Source organism: Passer domesticus, chromosome 5 (genome assembly GCF_036417665.1).
Source record: "Passer domesticus isolate bPasDom1 chromosome 5, bPasDom1.hap1, whole genome shotgun sequence".
NCBI classification, from domain to species: domain Eukaryota; kingdom Metazoa; phylum Chordata; class Aves; order Passeriformes; family Passeridae; genus Passer; species Passer domesticus.
In genome coordinates this window covers 39,987,433-40,008,793 of record NC_087478.1, presented here as the reverse complement: position 1 = coordinate 40,008,793, position 21,361 = coordinate 39,987,433, and the positions used below count along the sequence as shown (strand labels likewise).

Below are 21,361 nucleotides of genomic sequence, written 5' to 3'. Positions count from 1 at the left end.
TCCTCTTCTGAAAAAGTTAAACCTAGTCAAAGTAGATGTTAAAGGACCCAACCATGCAATTAATTAAAAAAAAAAAAAGTAATAAAAATATTTGGAAGTTACCATATAAAAAAAGTTACTTTTTGATCTTGGCAGTGTCCCCCAAATTCATGTCATTATGTAACCTCTGTGAAGCAATATGAAAGCATACCAGGTAAAAACATCTTTCAATAATTGACATAGGCCCATTCTATCCAACACCAAGGGTATCTCCTCAGAAGTGAATACTTATCACAAAAAATGACACTCATTCCTAATGAGATAAAATCTCTCAGGGTTCTTCATCTCTGGTGCTGTCTTCTTACAAGCCACAAACACTGTGAAGCAAGAAAAGGATGGAGAATTATTTTCACAACTCAGTTCCTAGAACCCCCTTCAGGGTTAAGGTTGCGTCAAATGATAGGTTGAAATTAGTCACATATATGCAAATGCAAGGAGGCTCTTTGGGTTTTTTTAGCTGAGAGGTTTTGCTCCACATCAGGTTTACAAATAACTAAATGATTGTGGACGACACAAAACTGAGAGGAGTGGCTGATATGCCGCTGAGTTGTGCAACAATTGAAAGGGACCTTGACAGGCTGGAGAATTGGGCTGACAGAAACCTCAGGTGTCAACAAGGAGAAGTTCAAAATCTTGCACCAATAACAACTCCTTACATCAATATATGCTGGGCACCACCCAGCTGGAAAGCAGCTTAGCAGAAGAGGACCTGGCAGCCACAGCTGACAGGAATTTGAAGAAGAGCCAGTAATGTGCCCTTGCAGCAAAGACTGTGGGGAAATAACAGAAAATTGGCAAGGAGTACTGTAAACACACACTCAAGTGACTTACATCTGGGGTGTCAAAAAACACATATATCATATTAATTGCTGTTTAGCCTTGTGTGTTTGACAAGCAGAACATCTGTGTTTAGATAATATAGGCCTGTGATAGGCTTAGAGACACCCTATCAAACATTCTGGAGATTTATTCTCTGCTGCAGGAAAGATGAAGAACAGTGGTAAACTATGCCTGTGCAAATCCCTGATAGACAGGCAAAACCAGCAGGTTCAGTGACCCTCTAGCATGGACCAAGCTCTACAGTGCTTGGAGCTCTGTTTGTATGCCTGGGTCCTGTTTTGAGGATCCCCAGCTGGTGGAATAACAAAAGTAAATGTACTCTGTGCATTTGGTTGATAGTTTTATGTTTGTTCCTGCATCCTGCCTGTGCTGACTCACGCAAAGGTAAAAAGTATCCTGGCCTCCTCAGACAAAGTACTGCCAGAAGGTCAAGGGTTGTGCTGTACTTGGCTCTGCTGAGGCCACTCCTAGAGTGTTGTACCCAGTTCCAGGCTCCTCACTAAAGGAGAGATATGGACATGGCAAACAGAGTCCAAGGAAGGGCCCCAAAGATGTTTAAAGGACTGGAGCATCATTGCTGTAGGAAAAGATTGACACAGCTGGGAGAGTTAAGTCTGGAGAATATGAGGCTCAGAGAGAATCTTACTCTGTATGGGAAGACCTGAATAGACAATGCAAAGAAAGCAGAGCCAGCAGTGCCCAGTGACAGGACAGAGTTAATGGGTACAAATTGAAGCACAGGAGGTTCCCTCTGAACATCATTTACTGTGAGGGTGTCAGAGCACTGGTGCATGCTGCCCAGACAATGTGTGCATCTCACTCCTTGCCTATATTCAAAAGCTGTCTGGACACAACTGAGGGCACCTGGTTCCAGGCAGCACTACACAGACCTGGAGAGTGGAACCGATGACTTCTAAAGGTCCCTTTCAGCCTCAACCTTTCTGTGATTTTGCAGTTCTCTGAAAAAGCCACTCACCTTTCTATTATGTGAGGCTACAGGGTGTGCTGATGAGAAAACCATAAACTGATTTCATCAGAATCTCTTTTCATCAGATGAAATTCTTTTCATGAAGATTAGTCAGCTTTGGTCAAACATTTCTGTTCTTTTTTTTTATCCCCAAAAGCTGTTTGTCTCAGTGCAATTCTATTAAAGCAGGGTTATCCATGGCACTTGACAAGCTCTTAGCTCTAAACCTTGAAGGCTGTGGGACATTGAGGTATAAGTTAACACATGTAGGAAGGGTTGCTGAGACATTAGCTCATACAGTCTGTGCTTTGAGTGAAGGGACTGAGAGCTGAAGTATCTCCACACCAGGATGTCCCTCCAGTTTATTCTTGCTGGTCCCTAATAGACACAAGGAATTTAGCCATAGCTTCTGATTATCCATAGCTTCTGATACCCATAGCTTGTCATAATCCTAGTATTCTCATACTGTATAAATGTAATGTGTGACAGCTATTCATTAAAGTTTTATCTTCTGTGAATCTATCTATACTTGTATCCATGTATTCCTTCCATTAATTCATGAGTCAATGGATAAAATCTATTACGTATATATGTAACTTAATGTATATCCTCACCTTTCTAAAAATTCTCCTCTCTGAATGATGCCCAGTGCTATTTCATTATACAGGGTTTCTTCCTGTATTTCTGATGCAGACTTATACTCCACTCATGTATCTCTAAAAGCTTCTAATCTCACTCTCCTTGGATATCACAGTTACCTGTTTCTTCCATCTTGATGCCAATGCTGTTTTATTTTACTCTCTGCTTTGTCTCTGTGGAGCAGAAATTCAGGGTTATTTCAGGTTTCTTTGTTTGTTTGTTGTTTTTGGGTTTTTTTTTTATCTTCCAGGCTTCTTCCACATGCCATTAACTTAGTGTCTATATAGTTTTTCTAAAACTCATATTTTACACTACAACTCAGTTGATAAAATAAATGTAGTGGTATACAGCCATCCATCCAATGATGGATTAGATAGTGGTGTACCATCTAAGTCAATGCAACTCCATACTTCATAGTCATCTCTTCCCCTTGATTAGATTTGACTCTTCCACGCCAGAAGAAATGTGTTACATTTTGCTCAGAATGTTACAGCAAGAGTTTTTGACTCCATTTTATATCACTCTGAAGCTGTTAGACAGGAAAGACACTTCATCCACCAACACCTGCTTTGAATTTAAGCTCTTTGTTTTTCTGCATTGTTCAGTAATTTGCCTCAGCTGAATCATCTGTTTCCTCCCAAACTCTGATCCCTTTTCCAAAACTGTTTGGGTCTGTATGTATCTGTATGCTACATTAGTGTTTGAAATAATCTCTCACTTTCTGTGTATCAAGGATAACGATGCCTTTCAAATTCTTTTCTAAAACCTACTTCTTTAGCCCATCCTTTTTTCAGTGTCACTTTTGAGTAATCTGCCTCCTTATAGATCTCCACTTTTTAACCTCCTGTATCTAGAACCCAGATTTCAGACGATATAATCATCTTCAAACCATTTATTTAAGCATGTGTAGCTACACAATCTACTTACGATTAGTTTAAAACCTGAGTTCCTCTGGATTTTTTAGCCTCATTCAGCATTAAACTTTCCTTCAAACGAGTTTTTATTCCCCTGCTGCCAGTGGCAGCGAACATCCTGCCTGTCAGCCTTAAACATTTTATGTGTACCTTCAGGCTTTCAGTAAGGCAGTGAATCTGCCTGGGAGTCTATCTGAGCCCAATGGAATTGCCTATCCATTACAATTCTCTAGTACACTACCCTCTGCAGCTCAATTCTACATCAAAATTTAGGATTCATTTTTGTTATTCTTGCACAAGAAAATCATGGTACATGCAAAATCTAATAATAACCATTTAAAAAATCTGGTCTGTTTTGGGGCTTTTCCCTTTTTTTTTTTTTTTTTAAGAAATGTTTCCTCTGTGACTTTATAAAGATAAGTGAATGTAATTCTTGAGGTATTGTGTACAGCCTTCCAAAAAGAAAAAATGAAAAGCACATTGGACAAGCATTAAGAACTTCCAGTTAAGCAGTTCAGTAAGTGGTAGAATGTTATATCACAAAACTGAGGAATGAAGTGCCTGCTTCCGAGTGTCTCTACCAAATAAGGGATTGCAATAAAGTTCACAAGGGTTTTAATAATCCAGTGATATTTCTGTATTATCTCATATAATACGTGTGGCAGTGGATCAGCTCCACCTCCTGGAATATGGACTCTACAGTGACAAGTAAATCTACATGCCTCATTTGAAAATATTAAAATAATGCAGTTACCATTTCTCACGGCCATCAGTGCCTCTCTAAATAAGCAACTTTTCTTGAGCTGCTGGGGCACAGCACTCAAGCAGACCAGAATATAATATGAAGATGACCTTGTTGCTCCACCCCTGCACAGCTGTAGATAGAAGCAGATTAACAGTACTGGTTAGGTAAGGCGAAGTCCTTAACTTGTGTAGGCAACCTTAAGGGTAAAGTAGCACCACAAAGCCTTTTATGTATCTGTTTGTGGAGGAAAGATGTAAGGAAAGTAAGTGATAATCTCTAAAAGCAGGACAAAGCACAAATCCCTAGCATTATCAGAAAGTGATGAAGAATTAGAATGGATCAAATCTGGAATGGTTTACCAGTGAGTGTACATGAATGTGGCCTAGAGAAATTATTCTGTCAATGACAAAGAAGTATTTTCCTCTGAAAAAAGGAAAATAAGAAAGAAAATCTTGCTTTATGTAATTTTTTCCTCTTAGGAATAATCCAAATAGAAATTTGTTTTAAAATTTTAATAGACATAAATTTAAATATTTTTATTTCAGTTTTTGGTTTCAAGGACTTGCTCTATTAAAAACAGTCTCTTTCTAGATGGTCATTTGAGATTTACTTTTTTTTAAAAAAAAAGTTAATATTCTTCTGAGTGTTGCAAATTCTGCAAGAGAAAACCTCACAGTGTCATGTGAAAATCCATTCTTGAACTTTTACACAGACTTCATGCCTTTGTAGATCCTATAAAGAACAGCATCTACCCACTGTAAAGGTATGTCATTGCTTTTTTTGGCTCACCACCTCTTCACTGTGTATAGTTTTAAAAAGTCAAAGGAATTACAATTTCACAGTACCATGTAAAACTCTGTGTGTCTGATAGCAGCGCATACATGTACATGGAGATCTGTGGTCTTACAAGACCCCTCTCTAGACACTAAGGAAAGCAACACATCTCATCTAGAAAGGAAAAGATTTATAATTTATGCATGTTTATTAATTATTTTGTTTAACTGCTTCATGCCAGCTTTATGAAACAAATTGTATTCATACCATTCTGATAGCTACTTAATTGTGCATGAATAATGAAGGCATAAAATCTTCAAGCAAAGCTGTGCTGTCAGAATTGAATTATGAATGGAAACCTTTTTTTCAATATCAAAGATTTTTAGTAGTGGTGAATATTCTGCTCCCATATTCTTAAAGAAAATCAGAGGTCTCACTGCAGAAAATTCTGAGACTATTTTTGAAAAGGTGAATGACATTATCTGAAAAAAAATATTTCTGTGCAAATTTCACTGGTGTGGTGTTCCACAATGCAATCCACAGACTGGATACAGAGATGCAAGAGGAGGCAGCTCTAGGAAGCTGTAAGGAATCCTGCATGTACATGTGGATGGTCCTGGGCGCGTTCTTAGCCAAAGGCTTACGGTGTAAGGATGTCAAGATGTCAAGCAGCACCTCCAGCCGACCTGCGGCTGGGGGACAGCGGCGAGCAGCAGGCTGGGGCTGGCACGGGCGACCCTGCGCTGCCACCTGCTGTCACCAGCGGTGCCACAGCCTCCTCCGGGACCGGACGGGACTGGATCCACCGGGCGCGCCCTCCTTGGGGCGTCCTTCCCTTCCCTGCCTTTACCTGGCATGGATCTACCAAGAGATGGGATGAACAAAAAGCCTCCTCTGGCACATGTTGTGCTTCCAGATGTTTCCACGTGCAGAAGAGTGATGTAATGGCTTCGTGTGCAACCATCACTAGCAATGGGGGTCCTCTCTGAGTGGTGACCGTACTGTGCCCCCCTCTCTCTGTACATCAGCTTTAGTTGCGACAGTTCCTCTAGCCTCACCTATGTAATTCCCTCTATATTTATTCCCAACCCAATAGGAATGATCTATTAGGAATAAGACATACACAGGAATGTATATCCCAACATAGGAATGATCTAATACATCATGACCAGGAAACAGAGTTCTAAGTCCCTTCCTTATCCTTGGGAACTTCAGACAGGTGGCTCAGGGCAAAGATGGGGGACCTGTGTAACACCACAGTCCAGCCAGGAAATCTGTCATATACATTCATCCTGTGACTGAAAAAAACCCCACATTTATTTATTTATTTCCAAGTTTTGTTGCTTTGTTGTTTTGGGAGGTTTTTGGGGTGTTTTTTTTTTTGTTTTTTTTTTTTTTTAGGCTTTTTGTTGTTTGTGGGGGTTTTTTTGTTTGTTTGTTTTTGAGGGTTTTTTGTTGGTGGTGGTGGTGGTGGTGGTGGGGTTTTTTTTGTTTGCTTTGGTTTCTTTTGTTTTGGTTTGGTTTTTGTTTTTTTTTTTACCCAAGAGAAATGTAATATGCTGACAGAGACTGCAAGCACTCTAACCCAGACTAACTGCATTTTCAATAGTCAGGATAGTTAATGCCTCTAATATGAGAAGTGTCAGTATTTAAACCATCCAGCGATCCTCTGATTGTAGAGGTTTGAGTGTAGTGGTTTGAAAATCAGTAATTCTACTGTGAGAAGAAGAAGGGAGGGGGCAGGGGAGAAGGGGACGAAAAAAAAGAATGAAATAAAAATGAAAATCAAATCGTATGTGTAACACAATCTTTTCTAAAACAGGGGCAGCCTTTCATTTCCACAACAGCCTGCCGGATCCACAGACAACTAGCAATCACTGTGCTGTCACAGGGAGTTGCAGGGGTACAGTTAGGCACAGTGTTTAGAGATTCATGTCCCTAGCACCTCCTCCCTGAGGTTTATTTTCACTGTCCTTAAACATTAAGAAAAATGAAATCTTTGATGTAACTTTTAAAAATAACTACACTGGGGTTTTCAGCTTCAGAATAATCAGGTTTTTGTAATTCAGCCCACCCTAAATAAAGACAAACAAAAATATGTATTGTTACTGATTTCTTTTTCTTCTTCATGCAGCCTGTAAATTGGTTTTATTCTCAACATAGTGAATATAAAAGCTTTCTGTGTACAACCAGACTCCATTTACTGCAGTTCATTTCAAGTCTATAGATTCCTTGCAATTACTAATTGTGTTACAAATGTTTTATATATTTACCTCCTGATTCTCTGGAGTACAATGGACTCATATTTTATACCATTAAATGTGTTTATTCAGTTTAGCAAAACAAACATACATTAGATTTTGTGCTTGGTACATTTTTTATTATTAGGACAGAACATTTTCTATATGACATGACAAATCATTTATGGAACTCCTAATATGTCCTATTTTGTAGATGTTCAACACTTCCAAAAATTAAGGTATTTAACTGCAGGCTTTAACCATTGCATGTGTTGTGGCTTTTCCTACTTCACATAGGCTAGCTTTAAAGTCTTCATTTGTATATAAGTTCTATAGATTAAATTCAATTGAAAAATCATGAATTGCTGTGGAAAATAATCAAAATATGAGTAAGAACATAATACATAAATAATAAGTTTATAGTCTGCTGTTTTGTTAATAATCCCTCAGAGTTTGGGAAGTGAGATCTTTAATTTAGGGCAAAATCTTGTTCCAACACATACAGTCCTACATAGGTTAGGGCTACAATTTGGTGGACAAGAACAGTGTTCATCTTGTTTTCCAGAGTGAAATGACTAAAATGAATATGCAACATTAGAATATGACTAGAGAGTCCTCTTTCTTGATCTTGACCAGAAATACTGAGGGGATTCATGATCTCTGTGCCACCCTTATTTGGTTTATCTAATTGGATTGGTAAGAATTTCCCAATAATCTGCTTAGATGTGTCTGGTCTAAGGTGGAGACCCACCTTTCTTCTGAAGATGGAAATAATACCTCCACTTAACCTTGGGCCTCTGTACTTTGATAGAAAAACTCTGAGATTTTATACAGTCTTGCTAATACTTTTTCACTTCAGGGAAGGTACCTTTTTGTTCCTGGAAGCTCTGGCATACAGAATTCTTCCATTGGTAACAACACTGAGTCATGCAATAATTTCCTCCTTTTCTGTTGACCTGGCCTGTTGTTGGGAGGAAACACAGGTACATGGGGGAACAATGCACAGCGTCATCTCTGGCCACCAAGCTGGGATCTGATAGTTAAGCATAGCAAACTAAACTGTTGATGCGCTTCTGCCACAGTGACATCCATCATAAATCCACTTTAAAATGGGTATGACAGTGGGTATATGTTTTTTTTCCTTTATTGACACCTAAAAAAAGAAAAATAAGGAAGCTTAGTTTATAGTTAAGATTGTGTATTAAACCTGAAGATGACAATGGTTAAATGAAATCAATTCTGCCTGAAAGTGCAGTCTATGTAAGTTTGGAGGGATTTGATACATCTGAAGGTAAGTTTAGTTGTTGTCATGCTTATCAGGTGGACCATTCTTGTAATGCTGTGGTTTTTTTCATAGGTGACACTACCGTATGCAGTTCTTCACAAGACACAACTTGAAATATTTTGATAAAATGAGATGCTTGCGGAAACGATCAGCAGTGTCATTCTTAGGAATCCTTGTTGTTTGCTTGCTGTTCATGAACTTGTACATTGAAGATAGTTATGTTTTGGTAAGTTGCAAAGAATTGATCCTGGAACAACAAAATAGTAAAACACCCCTAATAAAATGGTAAATTGTTGAGGATAAACTACATCTAAAATATTTGTGTGAGCTGGGAGCTTGTTTTTCAGTATACACTGCAAATCTCACCTCTGAATACTTCATTAAATGTTATTAAAGAAATAAAATTATAAAATAAAATTTGCACCCATTCTATCTGCTTTAAGCTCCTTGCATAAATAATTTCATTTTAGTGAGTTTATTTTGTGTTTTTCCTACTTTTTGTAACTCAGATTTTAGTCTGATGGGTTCAGTGCCACAGCATTAAAAATTAGACAAATGAAACCTAATGTAAGTTTATGATTTTGAAAAAAATTGTAGAAATATTTATGTTAGGAATTTCAACAAGTAAGCTACTGACAACATAGCATAACTCTACGTTTTACGTGTAACCTAGGGGTGTGTCAGCGCTGAATGCCAAGTGAGCCCTAGAGACTCGATTAAAGGATTGAATTTCCAGTTCTTCGGAGATTGGACTGGGCCCAGTAAAAAAACATACTGGTTGAAAATTGAATCTTGCAAATAGTAAAATGACTATAAACAGAATTTGTTATATTGTGATATGACTAGATAGTGCTGTCTTTATCTTGAATTGAACAGAGACAGTGTGGATTTTCCAAAATTTTGAGCGGTGAATTCAGATCCCATTTGCATCTGAAAAGAAAAATAATAGTATGTCAAAAAGTATAATACACGAGCAGCAAAATCCTTACATTGTTTGTCAGAACCATATATGCAGTTTTAATTATTTTAATTTAAAATATTATAACTATGTAATTACCTATAACAGTACTGTAAATATTTACAATATTAATATTATGCTAGTACTTTTTTAGGCCATTGAAAAGATAGCCCATTCTTGTAGCATGTTACTCCATTACAGGCATATTTCTTTGTGTACCACAAAGGTTTTTCACTTTTTTATTTACTTAACATTTCTTGGTTATGATTAAATGTGACCTGGCTTATCACTTTTTTTTTCCTAGTGGCATTTTCCCTAATGTTTCTCCTCTGTTCACTAATTGCTTCAAAGTCCCCCAGATGTTTCTGAAAGTGCTTTTATTATAACTGCTAATGGTGTTCCTCTTGGCTTGTTTTTGAAATCTTTTCCTGTCCTATTTGCCAGCTCCCCAGATGGCTCCATGTCTTATTCTTAATTTCTCTTTCCACCCTCCCCTCCCCTGCCTTTTATAAATTCACTCTCTTTCATTGCTTCTCTCATCACAGTTCTGGCATGTTTGCATTCATGCAGCTCTCAGCCAAGTCTCTTGCCAAGTCTCCTGAGAGTTCTTCCAGGTCTCTTGATACCTTTATGGTCCATCAAGTATTTTTCAAGTGTGTTAGGATGTTGACTTTTCAACTTATTTATTTAGTTTTATTCTCAAACTTCCTGACCCTGTCTGGCAGCTCCAAACACACCCTGTCTGGTGTGTTTTCTCTGCTAAGGTAAAAGATTAGCAATTTCGCTGTTTGTGGTGAAGAGAAATATACTTGGGAAAAGCTTTTGAGCACAGCAGGCTAACCAGTTTCCCTCAGGGAATGAAAATCTGAAAGTCCTTAGAGCCCCAAATGCTCTCTGAATTGCAGCCAATCTCCTGCTGGACGAAGGTAACTGGTAGAGGGAAGACAACTGACCCAGAACTCCTCCTCCCAGTCTCAGGCAGCAGGCTGTGCAAGGGGTGGTTGTGCTGGTGTCTCTGGCACCAGATGTAACACAAGTGGTCTTTTTCAAAAAGTTAGTGTTAAAATGACATTCATTTTGGTAAACCTTAAGAAGGGAGAAGAGAAACCTTCTGGTTTTGCTCAAAGGGTCCAACATATCCAGAGAATCGCTTCACTGTTTTCTGCAGGGCATTTGCTGCAGAAATGGAAAGTAAGAGCCCATGTGGCAAAATAACTGAAGTATGTTGGGTAGAGGGTCTGCAGTTAAGCAGTGCTGATACATGTGTATTAGAAAAGCAGTTTAAGGTGCTTCATCTACAATGTATGAACTGCATTTCATCAAGCATTCTGAAGACATACCAAGCTAAAATTTACCAGATATCACAATATACACAAGGGGGTCTTCTACCTATTCAGAGTTGTAAGTGGATTGTAAGTGAAGCATGTGTTCTGCACTCTTCTATGAATACTAATCACTCTTTTGGGCACTATGCAAAGAATTACACTATTGTAATTAACACAGCATCCTTAGCAGAGCAGGATATCTTCATAAAGGGTGGAGGACTGTGGCATTTCATCCTATGGCACCCACATGAAACTCCCAGCAAACACTGGAATGTAAGTTAGAGGTTAGTGAACAGATGAAAGCCAAAACCATTCTAGAAAAGCTAGAGAAGAAAACCAAGGAGAGTTAATCAAGCTCCTCAGCTTCACTGACATCTACATAGCTAGAGATAGAAGAAACAGATTTTAATCTTTTGAAAAAGTCCAGATTTCAGTTTTGCCCATCGTTCAACAAAAGAATGAAAGAGCAGCTATTAAAAAGAAATGTTAGCCACAAAAGGCATTTATTAAAGAGGGGGGAAAAAGGAAAATTTTTGTGGTCAGTTTAGATGTTTTGCTTATTAAAATCAAAATATTTTCTTCTGACATTGTCTATTTCTAAATATTTTATGTAGCAAAACCTCAGCAGAATAAGTTTCCATTCCAAGACCTTATGAAACAAGGAATTTTGGTGCTCCATTCTGGAACCCGTGACACAATGTTTTGTTTGCTTCTCAGATATTAAAGAAAGGGTTTTGAAAAAAGAAAGTTTTTGGACCAGCCTTTTTTGTTTTCCACCTAACATTTTTCATGGAAAAACTCTTGAAGTTTTGGTGTATTTTCTTTCTAGAGCATTAGGTTACATTTTAATCTTGAACCTGATCATCAAATTTCCTCTCATAATTTATGAGCAAATACAAAGTGGCACATAAGCACTTGAGAGAAATTACTCAAGAGACACTGAAAATCAAGAGAGCATAACAGTGCAGGTAGATGCTCCTGGATGTCAGCCAAATATCTTTACTAAGCTCAGAAGTGGATTTTTTACTACTTCTATGCAAGAAAAACAATGAACTATAAATGAATATAAGATCAGTTTACAGAAAGATTTATTTGTGCTATAAAATATAGCTTTGACACATTTTTTAATATTTATGCCATTAAATATGAGCACTGTTTACTCTTTCTGTGGCTGATGAAGCCACTCTTTCCATTCTGTGCCTTTACTATGACTAGGGAAGCCTCTTGGAAGGACTGAAGAAGGAGGAAGGAAGAGGAGGTGTGGTGATAAATGTACCTTTTAACTATGCCATCAAACAGTGTTCTCCAAATTCAGAGAAACTTCTACATGATCACATGCATTTCTTCTTATCACAAACCTGAGTCAAAGCTTCTCAGAAAAATACTAAAATGAGCCAGGTGCCAGGATCTAGATTTGTCTTTCCTTTGCAGCAGTTTTGGTAGATTTTTTGAATCACTAGAAACATTTTTTAAAGTCTTCTGTGTTTCCAAATCTGTGAAAATTATCTTATCTGTTGCTGAGTGATATTTGCTTATCCCTCTTTTGAATATCACAGCATTTTTGGCCAATAATTTAATATTTGCTACTTTTCCAGAGTTTTATGCAAAGTGATTTTTTTTTCTTTTCCTTTTACAGTAATCTGAAGGTTTATGGTAGGTTTTTTGTAGCCAGAATGTATGATATTCAGTAATGTCTGTTCTTTTGGGGGGGGGTTTGTTTGCTCGTTTGCTTTTGTTTTAAATGAGGTGACATCTACATGCTTTCATGAAAGCTGAAACTGAAAAATGTTGTTCTTGGAAACCTGCCTGTCCATGTTTCCTCTCTAACTGGAATTCACAAATGTGTTTCCCTCTCTCTCCCTTTTTTGTTATTTTTGTTTTCCTGCTAATAGGAAGGGGACAAGCAGTTAATCAGAGAAACAGCCACGCACCAGCTCAACCCAGAGCGTTATGTTCACAGTTTTAAAGATTTGTCTAATTTCTCAGGATCTATAAACATTTCCTATCGCTACCTAGCTGGCACACCTTTGCCAAGGAAAAGTAAGTAACTGCAATTAGAATATTGCAAAATGAGGTAGTTTAAAAAGGCGTGAAATCCATATCGTCCCTGTGGTATTTCTATGAAAGAGAGGATGAGTTAAGCAGCGCCAGTCCCAAGAGAGTTCATGGACATTCTTGAGTGGCCTCTAGTCCAGACCTAGCAGTGATTTCCCTGCAGCCTGATTGCCTTCTGACCAGCTACCTGAGTTGTAGATGTCCTGCCAGCAGCCCCTGGGTGGTCTGTGGGAGCATAATTCCATGGATCTCCTCCCAGGCAAGAGGAAGATGATTTAAAAAGCAGAAGCATATGCATGCTTCTGCAATCACCTTCTGAGACCATACTGTCAATCTCTATATAAGGGGTAAATCCAATCTTAAGTATACTTGGCATCATATAGATGCACCCCTCAGGTCTGCTATCCTGCTGGCCCAGCAGCTGCAAATGGACCTCCTTGCTCTTTTAGTTGTGCTAAAAAGGGAGCTGAATTGTTCTATTATTGTGACAGTAAAGGAGGATTCTTCTCACAGCCATTTGCAGATGGACTATTTAATTATTCTTATTTCGTGCATGGTTCAAGACTTCTAAAAGTGAAATATGGCCATACCTAGACTTTAGGCAGGTGTCCTTTGGGTTCAAAGGAAATTTCCTTTGAAATCAACCATTTCATATACATAAACAAAGCTCTGAAGTCCAAGCCCAGAAGGTAAAATAAAATAATATGGGAGTTTCAGAAAGCTATAAAGTCTGTTCAAATTAGATTTGAAAAATTTGGGGCTCTGTTGCAGTGTAAAGGACTTCTGGGGGTTGTGCTTCACTGTACCACTTCATTTTGAGCAGACTTAAGCCTCAAGGGAAACCCTGAATTACTATCAGAACAGTTTTTTACTACATTTTAAGAAAGTTGGGGTAGGTTCAACTTAGGTACACCCTGTCAATTACAAAGTCTTAACATTTTTTACATCAGAATTTACCAAAAATAGAGATATATTTGCAAATATCTGAAAAAAAATCCTGATTTAGAATGCTGGTAAAAATGCAATGGCAATGACTAAAAAACTGCAGAAATGAAATTTCTTGTTTTATAAGATATATCTCTGTCTAGAAAGAATTTAACAGCATTAAAAATTATTTGTGCAAGCAAGGGGAGAAGTTATCTTCTACTTTAAAATAATGTCTAAATTGCAGGTTGTTCCCTGTAAAATGCTTGAGTCCTGAAAGAGGGTTAGAATTAAAACTACTGGCAAGGAAACACTAGACAAATTCACCTAAAATCAACACACTGAGAAATCATTATCCATGCAAAATTCATAAAACTGTAAAGTTATGCATAGATGTAACTAGACTTTTAGAGGGCTTAAAATTATAGAAATGCTGCATTTGGTAGTTTCTTGCTTTCAAAATATGGTGTGAATATTCCCCTCATAATCCCCTTTCTTTTGGCAGATTTGCAGTCTTATCATTGTATATGTGGTTTTGTCTACAAGGCATAAACGTACACACTGCTTTGGCATTTGTCCCCAGCGTGCCACTCCTGGCAGTAAACAAGTGAATGTTTAACACAATAGTCTCCATATGTCTATTTGCTTGCAATATCATACCTCTTAATGAAAAGGCAATAAGGTCCTTTGTCACTTTCATCTTAATAAACTCACATACCAAATTTCTCAGTCTTCACTGTTCCTGAGGTTTATTTAATATAAACACAGCTCTGGAGAATATCTTTGTGATAAAATTGCTTCCAATATCAGATACTCAAGTTTTTGTTTGAATTGTCTTTTGTACAGGGTATCTTACAATTGGACTATCCTCTGTAAAACGGAAAAAGGGAAACTACTTGCTCGAGACCATCAAGTCCATATTTGAGCAGTCAAGCTATGATGAACTCAAAGAAATTGCAGTGGTAGTACAGCTGGCAGATTTTGACTCAGCCTGGTGCGAAGGGATGGTCCAGGATATTTCACAGAAATTTGCACATCACATAATTGCAGGCAGATTAATAGTTATTCATGTCCCTGAGGATTACTATCCTGTACTGGATGGCCTTAAGAGAAATTACAATGACCCCGAGGACCGTGTGAAGTTTCGATCAAAACAAAATGTAGATTATGCTTTCCTTCTAAACTTTTGTGCTAATCTTTCTGACTATTATGTGATGCTGGAAGATGATGTTCGCTGCTCAAAGAATTTTTTGACTGCTGTTAAGAAAGTAATTACCTCACGAGAAGGATCCTACTGGGTGACACTGGAATTCTCCAAGCTGGGGTACATTGGAAAGCTTTACCATTCCCATGACCTACCACGCCTGGCCCATTTTCTATTGATGTTTTACCAAGAAATGCCTTGCGATTGGTTGCTCATCCACTTTCGTGGGCTGTTAGCTCAAAAGGAAGTGATACGTTTTAAGCCATCTCTCTTCCAGCACATGGGATACTACTCATCTTACAAAGGAGCAGAAAATAAGTTAAAGGATGATGATTTTGAAGAGGAATCCTTTGATATCCCTGACAACCCACCTGCAAACTTGCACACCAATATGAATGTATTTGAAAACTATGAGGCAAGCAAGGCTTACAGCAGCATTGATGAGTACTTCTGGGGCAAAGCTCCTTCTACTGGAGACTTCTATGGGATTGTATTTGAAAAGCCCATTAAAATCAGTAAAATTAAAGTTGTCACTGGAACTGAAGATCGGCAGAATGACATTTTACATCATGGGGCCCTGGAAGTAGGTGAAAAGATTGTAGGCAGTAAAAAAGGAAGACAATGTACGACTTACTTGAGACTAGGGGAGTTCAAAAATGGGAATTTTGAAATAACAGATGTAGAGCACAAAGTTCTGTTTGATATTAACTGCATGAGAATACTTGTTACTAAAAGCCAAAAAGAATGGCTGATCATTAGGAGCATTAGTGTCTGGACTTCTCAAACACCAAATCAATAGAGCAAGGCCACCTGAGAAGGTACAGAGTGCATACAATCAACTGGGTCACAAATGGTGCCACTCCCCAGCAAAACAGACACTTCAGCTCTTCACTAGAGACACAGAATTTCTGGGGAAATCACAAAACAAGTAAAGCAATTTATTTTTTACCAGTTTGGTCAGGCAATATACAAACATTTATTTGTTGAAAATTTTGAATTTTATAGGAAAAAAAAAGGTTCTCAAACTTCTCTTGAGATCTTTAAACCCTTTTTTTAATTATTACTTCTCTGTAAGAGAGATCTTGTGGACTATACAGAACAAAAAAATCTGTCATATAACTGCCAAAACATTTAAATCTATGGCCATTATATTGTGAAAAGAAATTGGATTGCACCTTATGCACATAAAAATTTAAAATCTTATAGTAGTATGCGTTTGTACTGTAGTTGGTAATGTGTTTCTTTTCCAGGCAGTTGTGACAAGGAGATCTGTCCTGAAACTGGCAGTTTACTTCTGAGCACTGTAAGAAAATAATGTGGCTAGTCATTGCAACTTCTTGTCAAAAGGGAATGTATAAAATTATAAATCTGACATGACAATTATGTAAAAAATAGATAATTGCATCTGTTTTTCTGTCTCAACAAATATCCTTTGTTCTTTTTCCTGGCTCCTTTCACTGAAATGAGCCCTACTTGGATTCTACATTACCTAAGGGACCAATTTATTCTCCTTACTTGTTCAAATTGCCTCACACCAAGCAAGCCTTCTGCTTGACTACCAATGTCAGTATCAAACCCAGGTACCTCAAGAGCAGCACTGCTCTCTTAGAGAGGCATCTCAACAGATCTCAGCTTCAATATTTTTTGTTCCTTCATGACATGGAGAACTCCCCCTGAGAAATTTGCAGACAGCTGAATACTACAGCATGGTTTCCAAGGATTGTCATACCTTCCATATCTACCTGTCCAATTCATGCATGATACAAATACAAAATCTACTGGGTTAATCAGTTGGGGGTGAATGCAATCTCCAGTCTGTCCTGAATGATCTGTAGTCAATAGAAGAGACACAAAATTAAGAATCCTAATACAATGAGAAATTAATTTGTTTCTTAATTAGGAGGGGTTTGGGTGTTTGGGGGTTTTTCTAAGTTTTCTAATTCTGAATGTATTACTATTGTAGACATCTTACAGACTGCCTCTGGTTATTTCCTATAAACATATTTTGTCTGGCTTTAGACAACAAGCAGAAAAGTTCCTCCAGTCCATATGACTTCAATGTAAGCTCTGGGCTTCTAGTGCATCACACAGGAATCTGTATGGCATATGATTTACACTATATGCATACATTTAGACTAAGAGAATCTATGGGGTTTTTTTTCCTCTAAGAAACTCCCTAGATTGTCTCAGTAGGCACACTAAGAAATACATGAGTAGCAAGTGAGACAAAGATGAGCATTTTATTTTCAATCTCATGAATCCTGTGCTTATCATCTGATTGCATTTAGGGGGTTTAGTTAAACCTGGAAGGCTAGAATTAAATTTCAAGAATGCTTGCACTGACAAAGACTGAGCTAGCTACTGGATGAGTACATACAAACCTAACATGGCTATTTCAGGTTAAATTATTTTTTAAATCTACACAAAACGTCAATGCAATTGATTTTCCTGGTTCATAAATCTGGATAAATTCGAGTCCAGCTTTGGAAAATCACCCAATACAGAGGTAAGGTATATTGTCAAATAAGTCTTCTGATATATGCTTCTACATAATTCAGAAAAACATCTTTTTTCTCCAAGAAAGCCTTTGTTTCTTTGTTCCTTAATATGCACCTAAATGTCTGGGCTTTTACATACATATCTGCAATAAAATAATCTAAAAGTGTCATACATGCTCAACTTGAAAAGGAAAATTAAAGCTGTCTTTAAAAAAAATAAAAAAAGGCAAATACATGCTAATCCTAAATTATTATATATACTTATGAAGGACTTGCTTTATAATATCGATAGTCCACATTTCAAAAGTAATTAGCTGGTAATTAGTTATTAGTCAATTCACTTTTTTTTTCAATAAACTGTCAGTCTTCTATTTTTTCTTTTATAGAATCACAGAATGATTTGGGTTTAAAGGACCTTAAAGATCATCTAGTTCCAAGCCCCCTGCTATGGACAGAGATTTCTTCCACTGGATCAGGTTGCACAGAGCCACATCCAGACCAGTATTGAACACTTCCAAGGATGGGGCATTCACAACTCTTCTGGGCAACCTGTTCCAGTGTCTTGTTGTCACCATAGTAAAGAATTTCTTCCCAGTATCTATTCTAAACCTACTTTCAACTTCAAGCCATTCCCCCTTGTCCTGCCACTACATCCCCTGGTAAAAAGTTATTTTCCAGCTCTCATGCAGGCTCTCTTTAGGTGCTATAAAGTCGCTATGGAGCTGTCTGTTCTGCAGCTGAACAACTCTGAGCCTTTACTCAAAGCAGAGGTACTCCAGCCCTCCAATCATTTCTGTAGCTCTCCTCTGTATCCACTTCACCATTAACTTGTAATTCATTAATTTTCCTTTAATAAACAAGATAAACATTACTAGGTTAATCAGGAGCCTTTACTTTTATTCAGAAATGCAATATGTCTGAAGCAATTTTCTAAATTAGAATTGAAAATACACTCAATCCCAAGATTTCAAATACTCTTGCAATCAAAACCATAGACAATGTGAAGGGCAAGTACAAATTAAATGCTCTCAACATGAGCCTAAGCAAACTAAATGGTATTTTTTAATTACAAGCTGAACAAAACTGCTTTCCTTTTCAAAATAACACTAGTAATGGATCTCATATTTGGCACAATGGCTTAGCAGCAAGATCTCTCATCTGGTTGTTACCAGTCTTAGGAGATCAAACCCACAAATGCCCTCAGAGAAAGCTTTTGTTTCCTTGGCTGTGAATCCTGGTAAGTGCTAAGAATGAGAGACAGGAACCATTCTTGTTGAATTTGACCTGACTTTGAAGAGATAATTAACACTACATTTATTCCATGAGATTCTAGAATTCAGTTATGAAAGCTAATGTTTTGAGCACTCACTGTAGGCCATCCAGCTTCTCCTTCACTGAACATGTATTTTATCTATCACATTCACACAAAAAATGTTACCAGATTCTGGAAGGAAAAAAAAAGAAAAAAAGAAAATAGAAAAAAGAAGCCATAAAATTGATGATAACTGGTTTTCAGGCAGATTTCAAAAAGATATATTTGAAGACGTGTTTTATTCACATGCTAGGAAAAGTAATTGTCTTCTGCAAGGAAAATATTTAATCAGAGATTTATGTCTTCACTAATGCTTTGCAAAACTGGAATTTTCTTTTTTCTTTTTTTTTCCCGCACTAATAAGCAGTATTATAAAGCTCTGTTCTTTGGTGTATAGTGTTGATTCTGTTAGTGTATGTTTCCTGGCTTCATTTGTGAACATCAATATTTTCATACTAAAATGAATCACAGAATCACAGGATAAGCTGTGTTGGAAGAGACCCAAAAGGACCACCTTGTCAAGCCCCTAGTCCTGCACAGAATACCCCAAGGATCACACCCTGTGCCTGAAAGCATTGTCCAAATGCTTCTTGAACTCTGTCAGGCTGGTGCTGTGACCACTTCCTGGGGAGCCTGCTCCAGTGTCCAGCCACCCTCAGGGGGATAAAGCTTTCCTGATGTCCAACCCAAACCTTCCCAGACACAACTTTGGGCCATTCCCTCCTGTTTTGTTACTGATCACCAAAGAGAAGAGATCCTATGATCTAAGAGATCCTGCCCCTCCTATTCCCCTCCACAAGGAAGTTCTTGACAGCATTGAGGTGCCCCCTCAGTCTCCTCTTCTCCATGCTGAATACCCAGGTTACCTCAGCCACTCCTCATTTGGCTTCTCTCTGGCCCTTTGCCAGCTTTGCTGCCCTCCTTTGAATTCTCTCTAAGAGCTTAATTTTTTTTGTGGCACCCAAAACTGTCCCCAACACTCAAGGTGAGGCCACCCCAGTGCAGAGCAGAGGGGACAATCCCCTCCCTTGCTGGGCTGGTGATGCTGTGCCTGAAGCCCCCAGGACAAAGTTGGCCCTCCTGGCTGCCAGGACACTGCTGACTCATGGTCAACTTGCTATCAGCTGTAACCCCCAGGTCCCTTTCCACAGCTCTGCTTTCCCCAGTCTCTCAGCATCTCATTCCCCAGTCTGTCCATACACCCAGGGTTGCCCAATCCCAAGTGCAGAATCCTGCACTTACCCTTGTTGAAATTCTCATGGTTGGTCATTGTCCACCTCTCTAACTTTTTGAGGTGTCTCTGCAGGAACTTTCTGTGAGTTGACAGATCCTTCCAATCCTGTATCATCTGAAAACTCACTTAGAATCCCTTCCAGTCCTGCATTTCAAGTAATTTCTGAAGATGATGAAGAACACAAGGCTGAGATGGTACCCCATGGAGCCCCACTAACAGCAGGACCCCAGTCCAATGTCACCCCATTCACTATAACTCTGTGCCTGACCTGTGAGCCAGTTGCTATCCCATGACACAATGTGTTTATTCAGCTGTCTGTTGGATGTTTTATTCCAGAAGAATCCTGTGAGAGACACTGTCAAAAGTTTTACTGAAATCCAAAAGATTACATCAACCAGCTTCGCTTGATCAACAATTGGGTTACCTTGTCATAAAGGGAAATCAGGTTTGTTAAGCTGGACTTCCCTCTCAAGAAGCTGTACTGGCTGTGTCCAGCGACTGAGTTGTTTTCCAGATGTTTTGCACCTGAATAATCATCATAACATTACCAGGCACTGAAGTGAGACTGAGACTTTCCACAAATACTGAAAATATTGCACTGCAATCTGGACAATGATGCAACTGTTCTGAACTTACCTACATATACTAACACCTTTGGGATTGCTGTTGTATAGCATAGGGAATTCTTGAGAAGTAAAATATTGTTCACTTCAAATTAAAAAAGACATGAGCCCTTACAGCAGAATAAGCAGAATAAACCCAGGACCTGACAATTTTCAGGAAAACCAGTTTTAGAATATTTAAGTAACTACTATGATAAGGACAATTCACTAAGGTTCTATACAAATGTGATCTTTTTTAGATCAATCTTCTAACATGGTGCTCTGTTTTACTGTCTGGTCAGTATTCTTCTATGTAAGACACTAATGTTTTTGTTTTTATAAAAGGACATTGGAAACTTGTTCATTATTGAATTATTACAAGTTAAATAAAGAGCAAACTATGACACCTTAGAGAAGATTTCATTCTGGAAACTTATTAAAATAACAAACCCAATACCTAACTGTCTTAAAAACTGCAGATGGCATCAGTTTTCATTGTAAAGCATTTCCGAGAATCTGATGAAAATAATAGTTTTACTGCTTTCTGTTTAAATTTGCAGTTCTGTTAAACTACATTTAAATAAGTATTAAATTATGAGTTGTAATGCAGATCATGTGTCATGAGCTCTAGCAGTGTCATACCCTCAAATGGTATAGTATTTTGTAAAAACAAGTGGAAACTACAAATGTATCATAATGAAAACAGATTATTTTTATGTCATATGCTATATACAAATACAAATTAATTGGAGCATCTCCACCACTCCATCAGCTTTTCAGATAAAGCAAAATAAGGGGCTTAGCCT

The 21,361-nt window shown here is 38.0% G+C and overlaps 1 protein-coding gene across 1 annotated transcript in view; it reads left to right on the top strand.

Moving 5' to 3' along the window:
- MGAT4C (MGAT4 family member C) overlaps window positions 1–18,278 on the top strand; it is a 28,906-nt gene extending 10,628 nt beyond the window's left edge. The window contains 4 exon segments of the mRNA XM_064419658.1: window positions 8,516–8,541; window positions 8,543–8,669; window positions 12,619–12,766; window positions 14,552–18,278. Of these exon segments, the coding sequence (XP_064275728.1) occupies window positions 8,516–8,541; window positions 8,543–8,669; window positions 12,619–12,766; window positions 14,552–15,708 (1,458 nt within the window). The 3' untranslated portion in view covers window positions 15,709–18,278.
- The last annotated feature ends 3,083 nt before the right edge of the window (window positions 18,279–21,361 follow it).